This window comes from Carlito syrichta, unplaced genomic scaffold, assembly GCF_000164805.1.
Source record: "Carlito syrichta isolate Samal-C Ts95f unplaced genomic scaffold, Tarsius_syrichta-2.0.1 Scaffold309054, whole genome shotgun sequence".
Lineage (NCBI taxonomy): Eukaryota > Metazoa > Chordata > Mammalia > Primates > Tarsiidae > Carlito > Carlito syrichta.
This window is the reverse complement of record NW_007253150.1, coordinates 126,975-150,096: the sequence shown is the minus strand read 5'-3', so window position 1 is coordinate 150,096 and position 23,122 is coordinate 126,975. Positions and strand designations below refer to the sequence as shown.

Sequence of the window (23,122 nt, the reverse complement as noted above, 5' to 3'; positions counted from 1 at the left end):
ACGATCATGTATTTTTATTTATGTATTCCCATGCTTAACACCATATCAGGCACAAAGATTGATTAATTGAATATGTATCTGTTAACCGTTGAAATACAATTTTGGTTCTCAGCATAACGTCATCACTCTGAAAACCTTTGTTATATTGTTACCTTGCAAATTACCTTGACTGAGGCTTGTGCCAAGTACTGAGCCCCTCTATGTTTCCTCATTTGAAAAATATTCATAATAAACTCTATCTTAAGGAGTAGTTGTCAAGGTTGATGTAATTCTATATAAAGTGTCCAACACATTGAGTGGCTTAATATATGTCTGTTTTTGTGATCATTTTATGTTACTTTCCTGGTAATAAGTTACAGTGTAGGACTTTTCCTACATTGATATTTTTATATAATTATATAAGGTACTCATATTTATTTATTCCAGATAATTCTTCATCTCCATTTCCTCTGTTTATCTCATATTCTATATTATTTCCCTTCAGTTTTCCACATACACTATGTAGTAATTAATATATACTAAGAACTGTACTAGTACTGTGAGTACACAGTAAACAAACACATGGCTCCTCCTTCGAGGAACTCATAGTGTAACTGAGGGAAAACCTATCACCAATTTGAGTCCCTTGCTACCCAAACTCTTGAAGAGGATGTGATGTACTGTGAAGACACAGAGTGGTGGAGCCAGATCTTTTCTTTTACAGCTGATTCTCCTTCAGTTTTAATTAGGGCAGACCCAATGACTTTTTATTCTTTCAGGCATTTCTCTTTTGAAGATTTTTGCTGTTACTTCTTTTTATTTATTTTTCCACCATTATATTCTCTTTATGCTAATGACTTTGTATCATTTATCCTCTAAATAAAACTTTAACCTATGAAACCTACGAAATTGCAAAAACTCATTTCAGAATACTTCAGAAACAGTCACATTTAAGACTCACACATTGTATACATAAGTGAATCATAACATCGTGTGTATAGCAGATCTTCTAGTTTCATTAACAAGCATAACACTATGCACACAGTATGTAAAAAGAATCAAAACCGATTTAAAGCCTTAGTTCTTCAAGGGGAATTTCAGTGAAATATCAAAACTTATATCATGGCTCAGAGCTGTCATAAAAAGTGTTTTAGTATGATAAAAATTAAACAACACTCGATTAAGTTATTGAGTGTGTATGTCATATAAAAGATATGTCAATTAGTATGACAAATATAAAACTAATTTTACACTTTGGGAGGCTGAGGTGAGAGGATTGCCTCAGCCCACCGGTTCAAGACCAGCCTGGGCAACTTGGCGAGAGTTCATCTCTACAATAAATCAAAAAATTAGCCAGGTGTGGTGACTCATGGCTATAGTTTCAGCTACTTGGAAGGTTGAGGGAGAAGGATCACCTGAGCCCAGCAGGTTGAGACTGTGGTGGCCATGATTGTGCTACCGCACTCCAACCTGGGTAACAGTGAAAAGTGAGACTCCAACTCAAAAAAATAATAATAAAATGAAACTAATTTTTAAAATTTGTGATCTTGGGAAGATAGGACATAAATAAGAGACAATAACCTACAAAAATTTTTTAACCTGCATCTGAATGAAACATAATTACCACATATATGTGAGACAATTGGAACAAAAACTAACTTGTTGTAATAGAATATCAACTATATTTTAATGGCTAGGTAATTCCAAATAAGGTAATGTTGTGAAGGGCTTACTTCTCCAGAAATACTTGCTGGACTATGTGACTTTTGTGGCTGATCTTGAAAACAGTGCCATAAATGAACTGATGGAGGACAGATAACATTCTAAAAAGAAGGCAATATACATTCAAGCACAGAGCCTATCCTTCCTTACTTGGCAGACATATGTATGAAATTAATAACAAAGTTAAATGAAGAAACAAGGACTAAGGCTTAAGTGAATGTCTGACCGAAGAGCTTGTATTTCAAAGGTATTAGGATAAGGAGGCACTAAAGTTCTGTGAATGGATTAATTATATTTTTGAAAAATACTCAACACTCATTTATTGGTTGTGTGTTATTAGTATATTTCTGTACCTCGATCACTATGTTCTGAAAACATTGAAAGAATGCCATGGTTCATTCACTTAAGGAGCCCCCAAGCCATTTGGATGATCTTGGTAGCTATATGTGTTTTACCTTGTAGTGAGAAAAATAGAGACATATGAAGACTATCTAAGATTAGGAGACAAGGATCATAATTTAGGTGTAAAGTAATAAAGTCTGAGTCTGGCAGGATGGCTATGAAGATAGAAAAGAGAAATCCCATATTACAGGCATTGTATAGCAAAAGTGCACACATTTGGTGGCAGTATAAAGAAGTGATAAGGAACTGCATTTAAGCATCTCCATTTATTTTGTGTAAAGGTATAGGCTAATTACCTATCAGTTCATTTATTCAGTCAAAAGTTAATGTTAAATACTTTCCATGTGACAGTTACTCACAGAATCTACTTTAACCAGTCATACTGCATACATAAATTTTTTTAGCATGATCATTTGAATTTGCTTAATTAGTAGTATTAATTTTACAGGGAGAGAAAAAGATAATGTTGGTTTAGCTGACATACAGTATTTTATACTGTACTGCTTATCCTAATTAAAATAAGCAGTGACATTTATTTATAAATTCCATTTTTCTCATTTAGGAAAATATATCTTTTTGATTTAAATGTCTTATGCCTATTCTGAGGATAAATGTGAACTTTTCCAAAAAAGACAATTTTATTATACTTTCAAAAGTTATTTGAAAGTAAAAGTTGAAAAAGAAAATCTTTTACATTTGTTGAAAATATTCTGTCACTTGATCTTTTTGTATAAATCTGAAACAGTGGTATAAGTTTCAACCTTATCTTCAGGAAGATACATTTATTTTCATGATGTCTAGAGTTGCTATTATTTTAAGTATGGCAATAATTACAGTCTAATCTCTAAATTTACATATGGGAATATTTGATTTTTTTTAATGTGATTGTTAACATCTTTTAATGTGATCATTAACTTCTGTTCCTACACATGGAGATTAACAGGATTCAGACTTAGCCTATAAACAATGAGAAATCTTGATAAAATATGTGAAACAACCCTGTTCAGACATTGGAAAACACTACATGACCTTGATCTTATGGAAGTGAATGGGAACAAATAACGTGAACCCTGAAATCACTCAAGTTTTCTGCCTGCTGGCGATTTCATGATTGTTGTTCAGTGAGGGAGAATACAAACAGAACTTGGCCATCTTGCTAATTTAAGAAGACAGAATCGGAGTTTGGGAAGACAAAGGCAGATAGAACTTACAGTGCAGCATATGGGAGAAGACAGAGTTATGAAAAAAAAAATAGAGTCCCAGAAATTAGCATAAGAGGTCCCTTGAGTATTTGATTGACTATCAATCTGCATGTCAGCAAAGTGGTATTGTTTTAAGAGTCTGGGCAAAGAACAATTATAACACAAAGCCAGGACTTGCCCCAGCTTCACAAAGCCAGAGTAGCGATATCTTGTTTATACACAAGGAATTAAGTAAAAGCTCTTAAGGGTCATACCTTAACAATGAGACTGCGCTATTCCTGGAACACGGACTATTCTAGACTTGCTCTAAAAGTTTAAAGACAAAGCTCTAAGGAGTAAACTAAGCCATAAGTTGCTTAACTGCTTGCTAGAGCAAAGATTAACATTCCTTAAAGAAAGAAAGAAAGAAAGAAAGAAAGGAAAATCCAGCATGCTACACCTTAAGATACATTATGTCCAGCATCTGGTCAAAAATGTGTAGAAGTGACAAAATGGGACAATGTGATACATTACTAGGACCAAAACCAAGCAATAGAAACAGTTCCAGAAATTACACTGATGATGAAATTAGCAGTGAAGGACATTAAAACACTTATTATAAATACATGGTAAAGAATTTAAAAGAAAACAAATATAATGAGAAGAACATGAAAATACTTTAAAAGTAACAAAATGGAAAATATAGAAATGAAAAATAATATATCTAAGAAAGAATATTTGAATGGATTGGATCAACAACATATTAGATGTCATAAAAGTAAGGATCAGTAAGCTCAAAAACATAGCAATAAAAAAAAACTGTCAAATATGACCATAAAAGGAAAAGAAACAAAAACTAAAAGAAATGAAAAGACTTTCTGTAACTTGCAGACCAATATCAAGAAAGTATATTATAAATGCAAATGCAGCTTCAAAAGGGTGAGAGAACTGAGTCAGAAAAAAAATCCTAATGGTATAACGACTATAAAATTCTAAATGTAATAAAAATGTAAACCCAAATCCATAAAGCTCAGCAAATCCCAGGCAAAATAAATAGAGAGAAGACATTATAATTAAGTTGCTAAATATCAGTGATAAAATAAAAAATATTAATATTATCCAAAATAAAAGGTCTGTTACATCAGAAGGACAAAATAACAATCACAGTAGACTTCTCATCAGAAACTATAAGTGAGATAAAAAAGGAATAACATCTTCAACGTGCTGAAAGCAAAAACTCTCTCAACCTAGAATTCTATTCCCTAAGACAATGGAGTGACATAAAGTGCTGAAAGAAAAAAATACACACTATCATCTTAGACTTCCAAACCCAGTAAACAATATTATTTTTGAAAAATTAAGGCAAAAATAAAAACATTCTAAAACAAATGAAAGCTGAGTGAAGCCATATTATCAGACCAGTACTGCTATAAATGTTTAAATTAATTATTTAGAACAAATAAAATTATACCAGACCAAATTTTGGATCTATATAAAGTGATTAAAAGGAGCAGAAATGGTAAATGTATGGGTAAATATGAAATATAATAATGTCTTTCTTATTTTAAAATTTTATTTCAGAGATGATTAACTACTTAAAGCAAAGGTAATTCATTGTGCGGTGGCTATAAAATATTTGTACATAAAATGCATTAAAACAATAACAGAAAGAATAGGAAGGGAAAATGAAAGAATATTAATATAGAGTTTTTACATTATACATAAAGTAGTATAATATTATTTGAGTGTAGACTGTGATAAGCCAGTGATGCACAAAGTCAATGTTAGAGCAATTACTAAAACAACACAAAGAGGTGAGCTAGTAAAGTCATTACTAGGGATAAAATAGAATGCTAAAAAATAAGGCAGAAAAATAGAAAATGAGAAGCAAAGAACAGATGAGACAGACAGAAAAAAATTAAGATATGATTGATTTATATTCAACCTACTGATTATTATAATAAACATAAATGTACTAAACAATAAAAGACAAAAATTGCCAGACTGGAGATAAAAGGAAGACTTTACTGTATGCTGTCTTCAAAGAAGTTAGCTGTCAGAGCAGTGTGTACCTTGATATTTATTTTTGTACTATGTAAATGTGAAAATGTTTTACCAAACACACTGAAAATAAGGGAGACTTTAAGCTGCTCAGACAATAAACAGCTCTCCAATGATTTTGGTATAGTAATTTTTCTTCCAACAATTGATGTATTCTTTTGAATTCACTAGAGAAAGTCAGTCAGGCCAATATACTTTTTTCTGCTTTCTTAGCTATCACTGTTTTTATACATACAAGGTTACTCTTGAATGAAATTGTGTATAATAAAGCGCTTCATAATTACAACAAAAATTTAATAAGTACTCAAGTTTTATGAATTAATGAGGTTGATTACATAGAAAGTTTGTGGTTAAACATAACTTGCTTTTTCAGAGAAGAAAATGTATACCTTTACTTTTTGAGAGTAAATATTAATTGAGAATTAAACTGCTGCATTTTTTTTGACTCTGTAAAATAGTGTGTCATTTCACTCTATAAAAATAAATGACTATTGAAATGCCTCCAAAGCCATCATAGACTGAATTGACATTCACATCTGAACTCTAAGATAATCAATTATAATCAAATACATATTTTTAAGATTCCCCAGCATATACATTTTTTTAAGTTACCCTCCCCCCCCCCTTTGAAACATAGTTCGAAGACAAGTCTTCATCTAAAATAGAAGTTTCTATGGGGAAACCATCTTTAAGACATATGCAACCTCCTTCTGTTGCAGGTCATCCGGAAAGGAGAAGTGAGCTGCTGTTGGATTTGCACGGCCTGCAAAGAGAATGAGTATGTGCAAGATGAGTTCACCTGCAAAGCTTGTGACTTGGGCTGGTGGCCCAATGCAGATCTAACAGGTAGGAGCTGTCTCACCTGTAAACCTTGTTTTTGACCACTGGTCTTTCCAATGTGTCCATCATTTAGAATAATAAGTTCATGTCTTTTCAATATTAATTTGTAGTGCACAGCTTTTAATGCCCATGTCAAAGAGTAAGCACAATAAGTTTTCCACAATCTATATTGAAAAGAAAGTTCGTTCAACTCTATATGGAGGTGAATTGATGTGTGGTAGGATATTCTATTACACAGTATTTTAAATTGTATTTGAGAGTATTTCCAGCCACCTGAAAATTATCTATATTTGCAAGATTTTCTTGAACATCTACTACGTGTGAGGCACTACTGTATTTCCTAAAGGTATAAAAGTAAATGAAACACTGCCTCAGGTTTTATTTTGCTCAAAATTTACCAGGGAAGGAACATGTAGAAAAATATAAAATAATTATAACTATAATAGAGGTATTTATAAAGTGCTATAAAGTTTATTAGGCAAAAAAAGGAGATAAAAGGATTCCAGACAGAAAGTAGAACAAGGGAAACATGAACGCTTATGACACATTTGGAGAAAACCATGAAACAAGTATGGGGGATCGGTTGGTAGACACAAGGGCCCAAGTAGAGATGCAGTCAGAAGTGAGTCTAGACATCAATGCTGGCAGTACATAGCAGAGTGCTTTTGCGTGACCTTCTCACATGTTTGGATTTTGCCTTTAAGGACAGAACTACTGAAGGATTTGAAAGTGATTAATGATATCATGATATCTGTGTTTCTGAAGGATGCCTCTAGTGGTGGTATAAGGTACAGAGAGGCTAGACTAGAAACAGAAATTAGGAAGCTGTGGTATTGGCCCAAGTAAGTCATTTCAAAGTGCGTGGGGTAGGGCAGTTGTAGTAGAAATGAAGAGGAATACATGAATGCAAGAGATTATTCACTAGTAAAACCAGTGGAACTCAGAGGAATTGACTAAATGAGTTTATAAGTTTCCTAAAAGCAATGTTCATATATATAAATTTTGCTTTTACAGACCCTGGTATGGACTTACAGACAAAAGGTGTTTCATAAATACTTTTGATAAATTCTAAGAGTCATAGAGTCATAGCAGCTTTTTCATCTAAGTAATCTAGCCCCTCATCTTAGAAAGAGGAAGTCAATGTCTAGAGAGGTGAAGTTGTAGGGCCAAGGTCAGGCAACCTGTTTGAAGAGGAACCTAGTTCACAAACTCCTGATTTCATGGCTTTCTGGGTACTGTTGAAAATCATTAGAGAATGTAACATTCTTGATGGTTGCCTACTTTTTACCTGTTTCTAAAAAAGAATAGAAACTAAGAAACTATGCAGTTTATTCAAAACACATTTAAAAAGGCTAAGTAAGTAAAAGTAGGACACATAACTAAAATTAGACTTACTAAGTGACAGTACCTTGTAAAATGTTAATCCTATTAGAAAAAAATTAAACTTAAAATGAGTATCAGAAAGCTTTTAGAGATCACCAGGTATGGAGGCCCTTTTTAAAGAAAAGAAAAGCAGATCTGAATATTTTTGAAGGTGCAAAGCGCATCTCACACATCTTTTTATTCTTTAGTGAAAAACTAATTTCAAACTTTCATGTGCTTAAAAATTACCCAGGAGTTACCCACCTCCAGAGAGTCCCCTTTGTTTGTCCAGGAATTGAATTCAGCAGTTTCTACCAAATACATATTTGCTAAATTGAGGGAATTATGAAGAAAAAGAGACTAATCCAAGTTTATCAAGGTCAGCACAGCTAGTGAATGGAAAAACCACAGTGAGAATCCAGGATTGTTTGTCCCTGGGTTTAATGCTCTCTCACTCTGCCACTTATTCCATGGTTGTATGCAATGTACTGGCTTGGAAAAGCTTTTCCAATTCCCTTTTGGACTAATGCCTCCTGTCCACTCATTTTGTCTCTCTTCATATCTTTATCCTCCTTCATAGCGTGCGCTTCCTGCCAGACCTCTTTATCTTGTATAAGTAGGTCCTTAGATCACCACTGTGTTTGAGAGCTAGGGTTGATTTAACTGTCATTCCTCTCATCTATCTGACTGAGATCACAGATAACTAGGAAGAGGATGGGAGACAAAAATGACCTCTTTATCAAATTGATCTTAGAAGTCAGAATTCCTGACTTTGAGGTACAAACATTTTTCTCTTGTCTATATTATTTTGGGCTTTCTCAAACTTTTTCTACTGCTCTATTTTCACTTTAATTAGAGCTTATCTCACATATCCTATTTTAAAACATTCAAATACAAAAAAAAGCTTGTATGAAAGATCAAATAGATTCTAATACTGAAATTCAAAGTCACATATTTTATTCCCTGGAGAGCTTTCATTGTGGAATTATTATATATCATCTACCCACTGCTAAATAGTCACCACCATTGATTAAGTATCAAAAAATTATCCCTAACTAAAAATATTAATACAATTCTTTTTCTAAAGGTTTAATATGCTGTTATCTATTATATGTGTAAAATCATTTTAACATTCAAATTGAGCCCAGCAACAGCTATGACTCTGCCTGTAGCTAATAACAACAGTCAGACAGCTACTCTTGGGTCCCATATCCAGATGATTTTTGCAAATCTTACCTTTAGGATCTTTCAGAATATACATTTCTCATACTAACTTATACGATGTTTTAATGACACCTAATGTTTCCTCATTCCTTTCAGTGTTACCCATGAATGAAAAATGAGATCACATTTGTAATTTACTTGGTGCTATGTTAGGCACAGAGCAAAGGCACTGTCCATGGCAATGTGTTGTTGGTGATGCCATGGTAGCAGTAGTTGTGGAAAGAGAAAACCCACAGGCACAGTATACCAAAAAGTCATTAGAATTACTCAGAAGAGTAACTGCATTGCATTTAAGAAGGTATTTGTTTTGTGGGTGAATTTTTTTATTACTAAATTTTAGTTAAAGTGAGAAATCATTCTTCTTTGAGAAGTAGTGATTTTTATAGAAGTAAAATATACTTTATACACTTAATAGTTGAAATATACTCAACGTCACTTTAAAAATAATTTTTTATTATACACTCGAAAGATTCTAATATCGTGAATACAAACAAGTATATAAGTGATTTTTTATTTCCACTAAAATATGTTCTTTTTTGACTATAAGGAAATCGGTCTACTTCTTAGAGGAAGTGCTTTTTGAAACTGTTAATAAGTTTCTCATATTTTTATCTTGTTAAATTGCACATTTGATCCAACATTTGAATTTCACACTTTATTTCTTATGATGCAAAAACAGCAGTATTTTCTGCCATGGTATACAGCTTGACAGTACTTTAACAATTTGTGTACCAATTATATGTGATCCAATGCTACTTATTTCTTTTAAAAAGATAACTAGTATTAAAGAATTCCTCAAAAAGACAATTCTATGTTCTCATAAAAAACAAAAAACATTGTTAAAGGAATGAACTAATTTTATTTGTTTTTCTTCATCCCAATAGTTGCTGTGACTTCTCATGCTATCTGCTAATTTATTTGATTCTAAAAGATATACTACTACTTGTTTTGTGCTAGGCATATTTTGTGCCTGGTGATATACAGGTGAATGAAGCAAGATCTATATCCTGAGGGAGGAACTTCATATGAAAATAGACTTATAAACCATCAACTATAAGTCCCACATAGGTTTATATGCAAAATATCATATAAACACAGAGAAAGGAATAATTATTTTTCCCTAGGAAGAAAAAAGTCTTTACAGAGGAAGAGACATTTGAACTGGGCATAAAATTATATGTAGAATTTCATCTGTATAATTTTGTTGAATTATAATACAGTTATTATTGGTGTTAATGTAAAAACATTTAGGAATGCATTTTTGATGAAATGTTATATACATGAAGTAGTATTATAAATGTTATATATTGCCCAAGACACTTTATATAAAATGATAGTTGTCATTCTTTGTATCATTAAAATAAATTTGACTTGACCTAATTGGAAAGAAGTCTGATAGTAAATTTTAGCCTTCTCCAATACATTTGGCCCATACAAGCACCCCAATACTTGGTTCAAAAATTAAAAGTAGCTCTTGGTGTATGATTAGAGTTATTACCACTTTTCCTTGATTTTGCTCAGTAATTTATAGTCTGCTTGAAGAAACTGAATCAAATGATGGCTCTGAGTTCTCTTAAATAACTCTAACCATAGACACTTGCCAGGTCCTCAAGTTCACATACTTTAGGTATAGTACGCACAACTTCCATAGTCTTTTCCTTTTGAGTTCTAGGTGTCAGGTAGACACTACTCGCCACTAATTGAAGGTAATCTGTACCGCTTCAAGTCTAGAGGTACTCAAACACAGGGTTGTTCGATAACTTTTCTTTTTAAACTTCAAAACAGGGCCCCAGAAAACCACATTACATTGTTTGTATGGGCAATAGAGACACCAAAGCTAATTCCCTCAAGATGGAAAAGTTAATACTTCTTAATGTTAGGATGTCTTAAAAAATAAAGGAAAGACAAGAAGAATAAAAATTTTCAATTTTTAGGAAGTTTATTGAAAATGTGAATTATCAGTTCCAAATTCCAAACGCATCTATTTTGGGTGACTCTGGACTGGCATTGAGGAACCTGGTATCCACATATGAAAAAGAATCTAGGATCTTCCCAAGAGATAAAGCAATCATAGTAGAGAGCAAGTATGTTTCTGGGTATTGTCATGACAAACTACTACTATTATAACACAAAGATACTTATATCCTCCTTTTAGCATAAAAATATTTTTCTTCATTTGTATGTGATGTATTGTATAGCATGAAATTACAAGTATATAATAGCTAGACTTGTAAAACTTAATGATTATCTGGGGAGATGGTTTAGTATCTGTCTTTGACTTTTGGCCATGCAGGGAAACTTGGATGTATGATATGAAGTTTAAAGTTTGAAGCTTTACTGGTAACAAACAAACCCAGTTTGCATACTGATGGTTTTTACCTGGCATAGCTGATTAGACAACCTGACTTGGCTATATGACTTTAGGGTGATAAAAAGACTTTACTGGGAACTTTTGCCTTAGCTGACTCAGAGCCAATATTCATAGTACAGATCTTCGCAGTATATGTGTGAATAAGGACCTAGAGACCTTGTACTTGGATATCTCTTGGTTCCTTTGTGATGACTTGCACTGTCTTTCTCTCACTGTATTATACATTTTGCCTTTTTTTTCCCAGGGAAGGGGGTGGAGAGGGCAGGTGAGGAGAGGGGAGGGCAAAAGAGGGGAAGGAGGTCACAGTTTGTCTTTAAAAAGAATCATTACATGAGTGCCTTCTATGAATCTTCTAAATCTTTTCAAATATCTGAACTCATACAATCTTTGTGTATACAAAGAGTAGCACTATTGAAAAAAGTGCAACATACCTTTACATTATTTCTTAAATTATCTCTACTGTCAATAGCTTGATATAACTGAATTATTGAGTTAGAATGATGATGTTTTCTAGTAACATCTAGGCTCGAGCAAATTTCTATGACTAGTAAGGGAAACAATGAAGACAAACTCCGATTTGTATAACTTTAAATCAGTAAAGAAGAAAATATAAATAAGCAAGAGTATACAAAAGGGCGTATGATGTATTACAAGAATCTTTGTATGATAATCTTGCATGGAAGACCATTGTATGGTCATCAATGTGTTCTAAGGTCTTGAGTTAACAATAAACTCCCACAGTCCTTTTGCTTCTGGAGGCTTTCTGCAAAACTTCAGTTTAAGATCACTAATGGGTATAATCTTCAAGAATATTAAAGTGCCCTTTCATTTTTCTAGAGGGTTTGGAATGATGAAGATATCCTTGTGAAGTTTAAATTCATGAGTAAATGATCCAGTGAAAATGTCTTCATATTACTGGCTTTACAAATTGAAATGTTTTGGCTATAACATAAACATCGAATTGTATTTTAGCCATTGTGAGGGTTGTGGCTTTTCAACAGGGCAATGCTTCAACAGATTCAGAAAAGAAACACACTTTTGAACCAGTACATATTCACAAATCATCGAGAGGGATAGTTGTATACAATCTATTTTGAGATGCTCAAAGTGTTCTTTTGCAATTTTATCAATGTTCTTTACATTCTTCTAGATTAATTTAATTACAAGTGAAGCATAAACTGGCCACATCTTTTGCTATCCTGAAAATGTTTTTCCATTGGTGTTTAATTTTGTGACCAACTTGCTCTTCCTGGAATAAGTTGTTTCATTTTCTTTTATGAGTTGTCCTAAGTTTTAACCAATGCTTTTTAAATGGCACTTCTACTTAAGGCATCTATAGATTTTCTTATCTGTAGACTGAAATTATGGAGAATAGAAACTGTTTTAGTTGGTTTACCTAAAGATCCACAATTATATTGATTATGTCAGTTATTGAGTCTATCCCACAACTATTTGAAAGTTTCCTAAAGTTATTTCATCTTCATTTAGTTTGCGACTTTAAATAGTTATTGGGAAAAAGCTTCTGAAAGTGCCTTATGTAATGCATTTTATGGTTTTTTTTTTTAAATTTTGCCCCATTGGATTATTTTAAACTTCTTTTTTCTATTCTGCTACAACTAAACATTTTTCTCCCTGAAAGGATAGCAATTAATTGAATTAATTTGGACATATTTTCAGGTATAAACAATAAGTATCTAATACAACTCCGAAATTCCATGGTAAATATTTTGCTCTGTATTCATGAAATTTAGTAAAATCGCTAATTATAGCTCAATTTTTCTTTATACCAGTATTTTAATTTAATGTCTATAGATCTGAGTTATGTTCTAGAAATTTTAAAATGTGATTTTTTTTTTCTAGTGAAAGCTTTGAGGACAGAGTAACTCACTTATAGAGTCAAGTAAAATTTCATTAAAAAGAAAGAAATGCAAAGTGAGTACCTTTCAGAAGGTTGCAAAGGCCTTGACAAAAATGATCTTTAAATTTGACTTTTTTGGCAGTATGCCAATTAAAGGAGCCAACAAATGACAACTTGGCACTTTATCTCCCAGTTTCTCTAGAGCTCCTGTTAAGTGTTTTAATTTACTTATTTTGTCATATTACAAGTTTCCATATAGCCACTGTCTATATCTGTCTGTCTCTATCTATCTATCTATCTATCTATCTATCTATCTATCTATCTATCTCTATCTATCTTCATCATCATCACCATCTATCTGTCTTTTATCAAGGGAACAGAAACATTTAGAATTAAAGTGTGACTTTACATAGGAAGCAGAAGTTATTCCAGAAAAAGATTGACATTAAGACTTACACAAACCTCTGACACACAAGGAAGAGAGGCCACTCAGGTCAATCAAGAGTGTGGTTTATGAATGTCTTAGATTCCCACAGCAAGCCGAGTATAGGAAGGCACCACACAATCTGTAAACAAAATGTTTCACAAATTGACAATACAGGAAGTATCCTCATAAATATTTTCTAAAAAACATGAGACTGAGGGTGACCAATCACTTTTTTACAAATTAGTAAGCAATTAAACAAATTTCCAAACAATAGCAGCCAGGGCCAACTCATTTCAAGTCCTGTACACCTCCCACTGATCTCCGTGAACCACTCCTTCAAATATTCAACAGAAAAAGACAATTTAAAGCAAAACTAAACAAATCATGAAATAACATTTTGTATATATGTGTAAACAATAACAAAAACAAGTAAAACAGCAGGGAAATTAACAGGTATGGAAAAATATTTATCACTTTGTATATATCTAAAGCAGAATGTTTGTTGACATTTTTAAAAGCTTATGACTAATTACCAAATGGTGCAGTTCAAAACTAAAAGTTGAATTACTTAATATAAAGATATAGGTGCAATTACCTTATACAAAGACCTAGGTTTAATGACCTTATATAAAGACTTCCAGGATTCCAAGTCCTATGACAACTAAATAAATTCAGTAACAAGAGCTCAGTAAAAGTAGCCAAAGCCAGAACATCGTTGAGACTGACTCACCTGGTAGCACATGGGAAGGACAAATGCCCAGTGAGTGAACCTGTTGGTCAGAGCATATCCTGGAATGTGACCAAATAAGGGTCTTTACAATGATCCTGTTGAAATCTCTAGAAATATGAACGATGATGAGACTGAATATATAAAATTTAAAAAGAAATACAAAAACCTGATTTATTGCTTACTCTAGTACTGGATAACTATGCTAGTCAGATAAATTTTCTCTGAACAGAAAAGACAGCTCATCTTATATGAGGTTTCTAGAAAGTATGGAGTTTGGGTAACCCTCTCGGGTTCCCTCTCACTGCAAACTTTTCTGTCTTCTCAATAAATTTAGTTAAAAAAAGAAAGAAAGAAAGAAAGAAAGAAAGAAAGAAAGAAAGAAAGAAAGAAAGAAAGAAAGAAAGAAAGAAAGAAAAAACTATGGGGTTTAAGGACTGAAAAATTTTCAGAGCCTGAGCTGGTAGATATAATCTGCAAAAATGTGATTACTCATGTGAGACTAGATTGGTTGGCACTCATTCAAGTAAGTTTGTCCCTGCCTGGGTGATTAACAGAAGTAAGGGCTTACACCGATTGGCTGACATGCAAAAACATGTTCATAGAGACAAGTTGTTGTTGATTGTCTGAGCAGGTTCAGGATAGGTTCTGGTGGTTCCTTGATGTCATGGTTACCACACAGTGAGTCTTTTCCTAAATGTATAGAAATGATTTTATTCTTACAATTTGAGAAATAGTGGCTCCCAGACTGAACACATGATCCTGTGAAAGGTTAGTCTCCAGGGCCTAATAAATTTTTCTCTCACTCTGAAATATAAAATAGACTTTATTCTCCATAGAGAGGGAAAAGATAAGTTAGGCATTAAGGAATGTGATGTTGGTCTCTCCTTTCAAGAGATGAATTAGGGGAGATTTCATTCTTTTTGGTATATCTATTGGAGGCTACTAACTCAAAGGCCCTCAGATACCAGATACAGATTATTCATGACTAAAGTGTTGAGATTTAAGGTGTAATATAGAGTTACATGGTAAACATAAGAATGAAGATTCTTCTAAAGAATTCAAATTAATTTATGTTTAAAACACTGTGCTGGCTAAAATATATTTGTCTATGTGCTAGACTTGCCTATAAACAATGGCTGCACAAAAATAAAATTTTTGTTAGCTTATTTCTTATTGACATATCATTTTACCATATCACTATCCTTCACTGGAAGCAAAGTTTTGTTTTATTTCCCTTTTTCTGAAAGTGTACAACTGAGTTCTATCCAATGAATGGCATCTATTTCTAATACTGGTGTTAGAAGAAAGGATCATTTTTATAAGTTCAAGTATGTCACATTAAGGTTGTAATGAGATAAGGTTTGGGGATGTGATTTTCCAGGGAAGACAGTGGTATGTCTCTATTTTTGTAATTGTGAGGCATTTACAAAAGCATTAAGTAACATAAATCATGAAGAATGTGAAGACAGCTGTGTCTCTGGTAACCAGTATGCACTGTTGTTACTGCTCAGCAAAATTCTTGGATTCATGTTTAAACTATTTTTTTCTCGTCACAGGCTGTGAGCCCATCACTGTCCGCTATCTTGAGTGGAGCAACATTGAATCCATCATAGCCATCGCCTTTTCTTGCCTGGGCATTCTTGTTACCTTGTTTGTCACTCTCATCTTTGTACTGTACCGGGACACACCAGTGGTCAAATCCTCCAGTCGAGAGCTCTGCTACATCATCCTGGCTGGCATCTTCCTCGGTTACGTGTGTCCTTTCACACTCATTGCCAAACCCACTACCACGTCCTGCTACCTCCAGCGCCTCCTGGTTGGCCTCTCCTCTGCCATGTGCTACTCTGCTTTAGTGACTAAAACTAATCGCATTGCACGCATCCTGGCTGGCAGCAAGAAGAAGATCTGCACCCGGAAGCCCAGGTTCATGAGTGCCTGGGCCCAGGTGATCATTGCCTCAATTCTGATTAGTGTGCAGCTAACCCTGGTGGTAACCCTGATCATCATGGAGCCTCCCATGCCCATTCTGTCCTACCCAAGTATCAAGGAAGTCTACCTTATCTGCAATACCAGCAACCTGGGTGTGGTGGCCCCTTTGGGCTACAATGGACTCCTCATCATGAGCTGTACTTACTATGCCTTCAAGACCCGCAATGTGCCCGCCAACTTCAATGAGGCCAAATATATCGCCTTCACAATGTACACCACCTGCATCATCTGGCTAGCATTTGTGCCCATTTACTTTGGAAGCAACTACAAAATCATCACGACCTGCTTTGCAGTGAGCCTCAGTGTAACGGTGGCCCTGGGGTGCATGTTCACTCCCAAGATGTACATCATTATTGCCAAGCCCGAGAGGAATGTCCGCAGTGCCTTCACCACCTCTGATGTTGTCCGCATGCATGTTGGCGATGGCAAGCTGCCGTGCCGATCCAATACTTTCCTCAACATTTTCCGAAGAAAGAAGCCAGGGGCAGGAAATGCCAAGTGAGTTATCTGACCTGGGTCTGTCTTTCTTCTCTGTTTTTTCTGCCTCCTCCTCCTATCTATCTCTCGTTCTCATTTCTCTATCTGCCCCCCAACCGCATTTTCCTCTATGTGTCTAAATTGCTTTCTCTCATTTCCCTGATATTTAACTTTTTCCTTTCTTAACCTTTTATCCCTTTTTCAAATTTTTCTTTCTGTTGCCATAGAAATATAGAGGTGTAGGTCCACTTTGTTTTCATTCCTTTGAAAGAACATGGACCACGAAACAACCACCAGCTGAACATATCCTCATACTTGCCTAGAAGCCAAAGCTTTAGTTCTTTCAGTAACTTTGTCCTTTCACGTGGGTCCTGCCTCTATGCATGTTTTGGGCTCTGGGCAAGAGAGGCAAACACTTGTTTTAATGTCTTGTTTAGATCATGATGAAGATAGCTTCTAATTTATTTTTATTATTCTAGAACCACACCATTACTAACCTAAGGTGGAAGGAAAGGAAACTAAGCACCTGGAGAAATTGCCATTTCAAAATTTCATCGCAGCTGGACCAAGTATGTCCTGAAATAAGGTCCCTTAAGCAACTATCTTATCCTGTCTCTCATATTTATTCAACTTTAATACATATAGTAATAAAGATATTCCAGGATGCCATACATAAATTGGGCCAATTCTACTGCAAGGTCATTATCAGAATGCTTTCTTAGTGACAAAGAACCAGATAAACAAAAAAGAAACCAGATAAGAGTGATGAACTCTAAACTTAAGAGCTAGTATGGACATCGAAGTCCTGATAATTTCTATCCTGATAATTCTTCTGAGTAGTGTAATAAACACTCTCCTATCTTTTTCCTGGCCATGTTTGGAGAAGAAGCATATATTAAAATTTGCACGTGTCATCTCTTTCTGAGCCCCATGAAAACAAAATCCATGTAATATTTTTAATTTTAAAAATGGCATGAATGCTAGAAGTTCTAAAGGTAATTTAATTAGATTCAAATTAAGCAATTTTCCCCACTAACAGGATTAATTTTAGTCTTTCAAACAATCATTTAAAAGTGAAGAATTTTAATAGTAATCGTTATAACATTATGTAACATAATGTTTTATAACTCTTTCCTCCACCTGAACCCATCTGTTAGATAAGGAGGGATGAAAATTATTTTCCCCATTTTGCAGGTGAGGAAACTAAGCCACTACAAAATTTTGTAACTTTTAAATGTAATTCCACATAACCTATTCTTTGCCCAGATCTTAACTAGCATAATATTTCTCATCTTAACACATGCCAAAGAATTTGCATGGGTTTTGTATCTTATTTGCTAAGCAGCAACAGAGGCATATTTTACAGAAGTCACATACTTTGAAGACCCAATGAAGAAATCTTTGGGAAAACACATCTTTGAAGTCCATAAAGTTATTATTATTTCAAGTAAAGATATCCTTATTTTTTTTAACATTAGGATGAAGCCAATAATTTGTGCCGACTTCTTGCTATATCAATTGTAAACACTTTATAAGATGTTGATAATAAAAGTTGCTGTCTTTCCACCTCCCCACCTTACCATGTATTTTTAATTCATGTATTTTTAATTCAGACTCCCCTCAGTAGCAACCTCCTGGAAGGGAGTTATCTGCAAGCATGAAAGCAAACCAACAGGGCCATACAATGAGGGGGAAAAAAAGACAATTAGCTACAGAGTCCAGATGTAAAATGGCATCATAACAATTTTCATTAAGAGGGAAGGATTAAGAGAAAACAACATGGAAAGAGAGAAGACTCCTTTTGAACTAGAATGTTTCTAAGGATTAAGAGATTTCCTTCCTTGCATCACATATGGTTTCATGACAACATCTACCATTATCCAGCTCCGTGTTTCCAACTTTCCTGCCTTTTATTATGGTTCTTCAAAAACATTCATGTACTTTTTAGTCATGAGTCATTTCTATAAGCATTTAATGAAAAGAGAAATCCTTTATGATCAAGGTATCTTGTGTCGGTGCCCGGAAATATACATTTTGAAAGCTCTTTCAGTGATTCTGCATGTATGCTGGCAGATGTAGACACATCTTCAAGAGAACAATGACTAATCAGTAGTAGTCAGTACGTGCTGCAGGTGTGAGATGGAACTACCTGGTGTCTCATGAATGGTGTTGAGTACTTCTTTAGTGACTAGGCATAGCTACAAAGTCACCTTCACACACTTGGAACTGCTTTCCATGCACCCTGAAAATATTCCCTTCACTACTATAAATTTAGAAATCAATTTTACTTATTCGTTCGTTTAATATTTGTTTGTTTTGAGTAAGTGTCTCACTCTGTTGCCCAGGTTGGAGTGCAATGGCAAGCTCATGGTCACCGCAGCCTCAACCTGCTGGGTTCAGGTGATCCTTCCATCTCAGCCTTCCAAGAGGCTGAAACCACAGGCGTGTGTCACCATACCCAGCTAATTTTTGGATTTATTGTAGAGATGAGGTCTTGCCAAGTTGCCAAGGCTGGTCTTGATCCCCTGAACTCGGGCAATTCTCTCACCTCCGCCTCCCAAAGTGCTGGGATTACAGGTGTGAGCGAGTTGCTGCACCTGGTTTAGAAATTCATTTCATTTGGGATCTTGCTTTTTTATTTTTTATTTTTTTGAGTTGGGGGTCTCACTCTGTCACCTAGGCTGAAGTGCAGTGGCACACTCACAGTTCATGATAGTCTTAACCACCTGGGCTCAGACAATTCTCTTGTCTCAGCCTCCTGAGTAGCTAGAGTTGCAGGTACATGCCATCATATCCAGCTAATTTTTTAAATTTTTTGTAGAAGCGAGATTTTGCTATGTTGCCTAGGCTGATCTCTAACTCCCGGGCTCAAGTCATCCTCCTGCCTCGGCCTCCCAAAGTGCTGGAATTGCAGGCATGAGCCACTATGCCTAGCCTGGGATCTTGCTTTTGAGAAAAAAATCAGCATGGTCTAAATTAACTGGATTGATTGTCTAGGGAATGCTGGTTTCACCTATAAATTGGTTAACTATTAGCTGTAATTTAATCAAGGTTAATCAGGCTACTATAACAACAAATATATTTCTAATTAATACTTATAATATGCAGCTTTTCTAGTACAGTTTGTAGTTTCTCCAAGATACACCACACAAATAATCTGACCCACAGAGGGTATCTGGGGCTAAACTTTCTTGAAAAACAATCATTTTTTTACTCATTTTTCTTATTTATTCTGCTGCTGATTTTAGAGTATCTCTCTATGAGACTGTAATTTTAATATATAACAATAATCTCAGTACTTATATTTTCACTTTTTTTAAAAATCACCATTTTACATTTTCCTAGTTTGGCTTCAAAGTTACAAAGGCTACAATCTAACATTTCCTACAGCAGCAAAAATCTAGTCGAGTTTTGCCAACTGAAGCAAAGGGACTGAAAACTCTAGAGAACACATCACCCAATGAGTTTATTACTATTCTGGATGTGTAATTCCTACGTTTATGGTACACTGAGGGTGTTCAGCAGTCTGTGTGTGTAGCTATAAACACAGAACAGATGCTATAATGAAGAGCTTCCAACTGATCTATCTGTTTGAATATTGTTCTGAGTAGTTGCAAGCCCAACAAAATTCTCATGACAATCTGTTTCTAAGATACATGGGAGGAATAATGGTTGCATGTCTGTTTTTGCAAAATTTACTTCATTTAAAAAAAAATTATTCAAAGCCAAATATTGGACACAACCAAAGGTTTGGAGAATTACTTTACATTTTCTGAATGTAATTTATGAGTTTAATTAATACATAGGGTGTTTGGGTTACTTGCATTATTTATAGTCAGAAGTTCTTTAAGACATAATCCTATCCTGGAAGAGCAACTGAAGTTGCCTAGGACATCTCTAATTCTTTAGCTGTTACTTTAATTTACTTGAATGGAAAAATATTTAGGCCTAAGCTAATATAAACATATTGAAAAAGTTCCCCTTCCCTGGTAATATAAATGCATGGAAATACATGAACATTCATAAAGAAGTAAATTATTTAGATAAAAGTTATTTCATACTTCCTTTTAAGGCAAAACGAGCTATTATTCAACTGAAAACATAAAATATTATGTAAATGGAATGCTTATTCAAAAATTAATTATATTGATGACTAAATGTAAAGCTAACATTCTAGTTATTTTTTGGATAAATAACTTCACTAAGTGCCAAACAATTTGATGGCACATATAGTTGAAATGTGACAATATATTCTTATGACCTCTTGTGTGCAGAGGTGTGTGCAAATCTAAAAACAATCCCAACCTTCCAAAAAGCATCAGATTGTTATAAGGAAGTAATTTTAAAACATAATTTCCTAAGTGAATAGAGAATTATTATGCTATGTGATTGTTTCATATGCATTTGTATATATGTTTTTATAGGGCAAAATAGCTAAATGAAATTCTAAGTGGAATAACGATGTTCTAAGAAAACTTTCCTCTTTGTTCTCTGTGAGAAATATATTTGGTCCACCAGTAGAAGTAAACAAGCCTGCAGCATTAGTCATTATGCTCTGGGTGAGCATTTTGATTTGTCTTTCCTCCTTTGACTTTGAAAGAAAATCTGATATTAGCCCAAAGATATATGTCATAGTCAAATAGCAACAACATGTCCTCTTCCTTTTTAATACAGCTCTGATTCATTTTGTATAGCTTTGCTAATTTATTATTATTATTTTTAATTGACACATAATGATTGTGTGTATTTATGGGATACAGAGTGACATTTCAATGCCTGTATACCATGTGTAATGATCAAAGCAGGGTGATTAGCATATCTATCACCTCAGATGTTTATTATTTCCTGGTGTCAGGAACATCCAAAATCCTCTCTTCTAGGTATTTGAAATATAGTGAGACTCCAACTCAAAAAAAAAAAACAATTATTTAATTGTTGTTAACTATAGTCACCCTACAGAGCTATAAAACAGTACTTATTTGAAAGAACTTATTCATTATTCTGGCTCATAAATAAGAAAATCTGTCACTTGGAAATTATTTTTCCCTTAATCATACAATATATGTCTTTAAATGTTTTCACAATTCTTTGCTTGATTTTATAGTGAACACCAGAAGATTGTATTGAATAAGTTGTCATCGAATTTTAGTAGCTTGATAATAATATCTATTGAGGACCTACTGATCATTCATTCATTTATTCAATCAATCAATCATCATTTCAGCAGTAAGCTTAATAGCACTTAGGTACTTGGTATGGTGCTAGATAATATTCAGCATAAAGAAGATATAAGAGGCAGGCACTTACTGCACTAATGTTGCAATATAGTAAGAGAGATACTAAAAAATATAACTAAATATACTGTGTTAGCTGTGATAATAGAGCACCAATATAACATTTTGAGTATCCAGGGAAGAAAGACATTAAGTCCAATTAGTGGAAGGATTGGAAAGCTTTTTTAGTAAAAGTAGCATTTGAACTTGACTTTTAAGGGTGTTTTTCAACAGGAGAAATTGTGTTATAATGAGAACCTTTCACATGCAGAAAATAATGTAAGTGAATATTAAAAAATGTGACTGTACTTTGGGGTCACAACATGGAACTTGGTGTGCATGAAGCACATGGAGAAGTATAATGGTGAGTAAATTTGAAAATGCAGGAAGAAGATAGAATACAAAAGTTTAGATAACTTGTTCTACAAGCCACAAGGTACATTAAAGGTTTTTTTTAAAGTTTCGTGATCATATGCAAGTTTTATGAGATGAGATTGACTATAGAGAGATCAGTTAATAGTGTCACTGTAATCCAAGTGACAGGTTAAAAATAAAAGTTTTACACTAGAGCAGTGGAGTGAAAGTTGAACCCAAGGCATGTGTATGAAAAAGTAACTTGAGGTTAACTCATGTTAACTAGGATACAAGTTATGTGAGGTGAAAGAAGTAATTTAAAAAATAATAGGATTCTCATTATTTGAGCCAAGATAACTGGAAAAATACAGCTACTTTAAAAACAGATAAGGAATATAGGAGTGGAACAAGGAGAAATGTTGGTAAACTGGTTTTTAGACTCATCCATTGAAATATGCTGTAAAAGCATCCAAATTGAGGCTCTCTTAAGGTACTTAGAAACTTAAACCTCTAGCTCAAGAAAAAGGTCATGAGAGACTTCTGGATTTGAAGGTAAATTGTCAGAATACTTAAAGTGGTCAAGATAGTGGTTATGACATAAGAAAAGGAGAAAGTAGGAGAAAGAACATTAGGGGACACTTAAAAGGTAAGATAAATAAGGAAAATCTAAAGGCAATAACCAAAAGGTCATCAAAAAGATTGAGGGAAACAAAAGGATACAGTATTATGTAAACCAAGAGAGAGACTCTGCCGTAATGTGCTCTAGCTGGCATAAAATAATAACACAAACTGGGTGGCTTAAACAACAAAACTTTATTTTCCTATTATTCTGAAGGCTGAAAGTCCAAGATCAGGGTGCCAACTGGTTGGTT

The 23,122-nt window shown here is 34.0% G+C and overlaps 1 protein-coding gene across 1 annotated transcript in view; it reads left to right on the top strand.

The window, feature by feature from the left end:
• The window catches only part of LOC103269071 (metabotropic glutamate receptor 1-like), an 84,266-nt gene that overhangs the window by 32,593 nt on the left and 28,551 nt on the right, over positions 1-23,122 (top strand). The window contains 2 exon segments of the mRNA XM_021716870.1: positions 6,065-6,191; positions 15,714-16,644. Coding sequence (XP_021572545.1) covers positions 6,065-6,191; positions 15,714-16,644 — 1,058 coding nt within the window.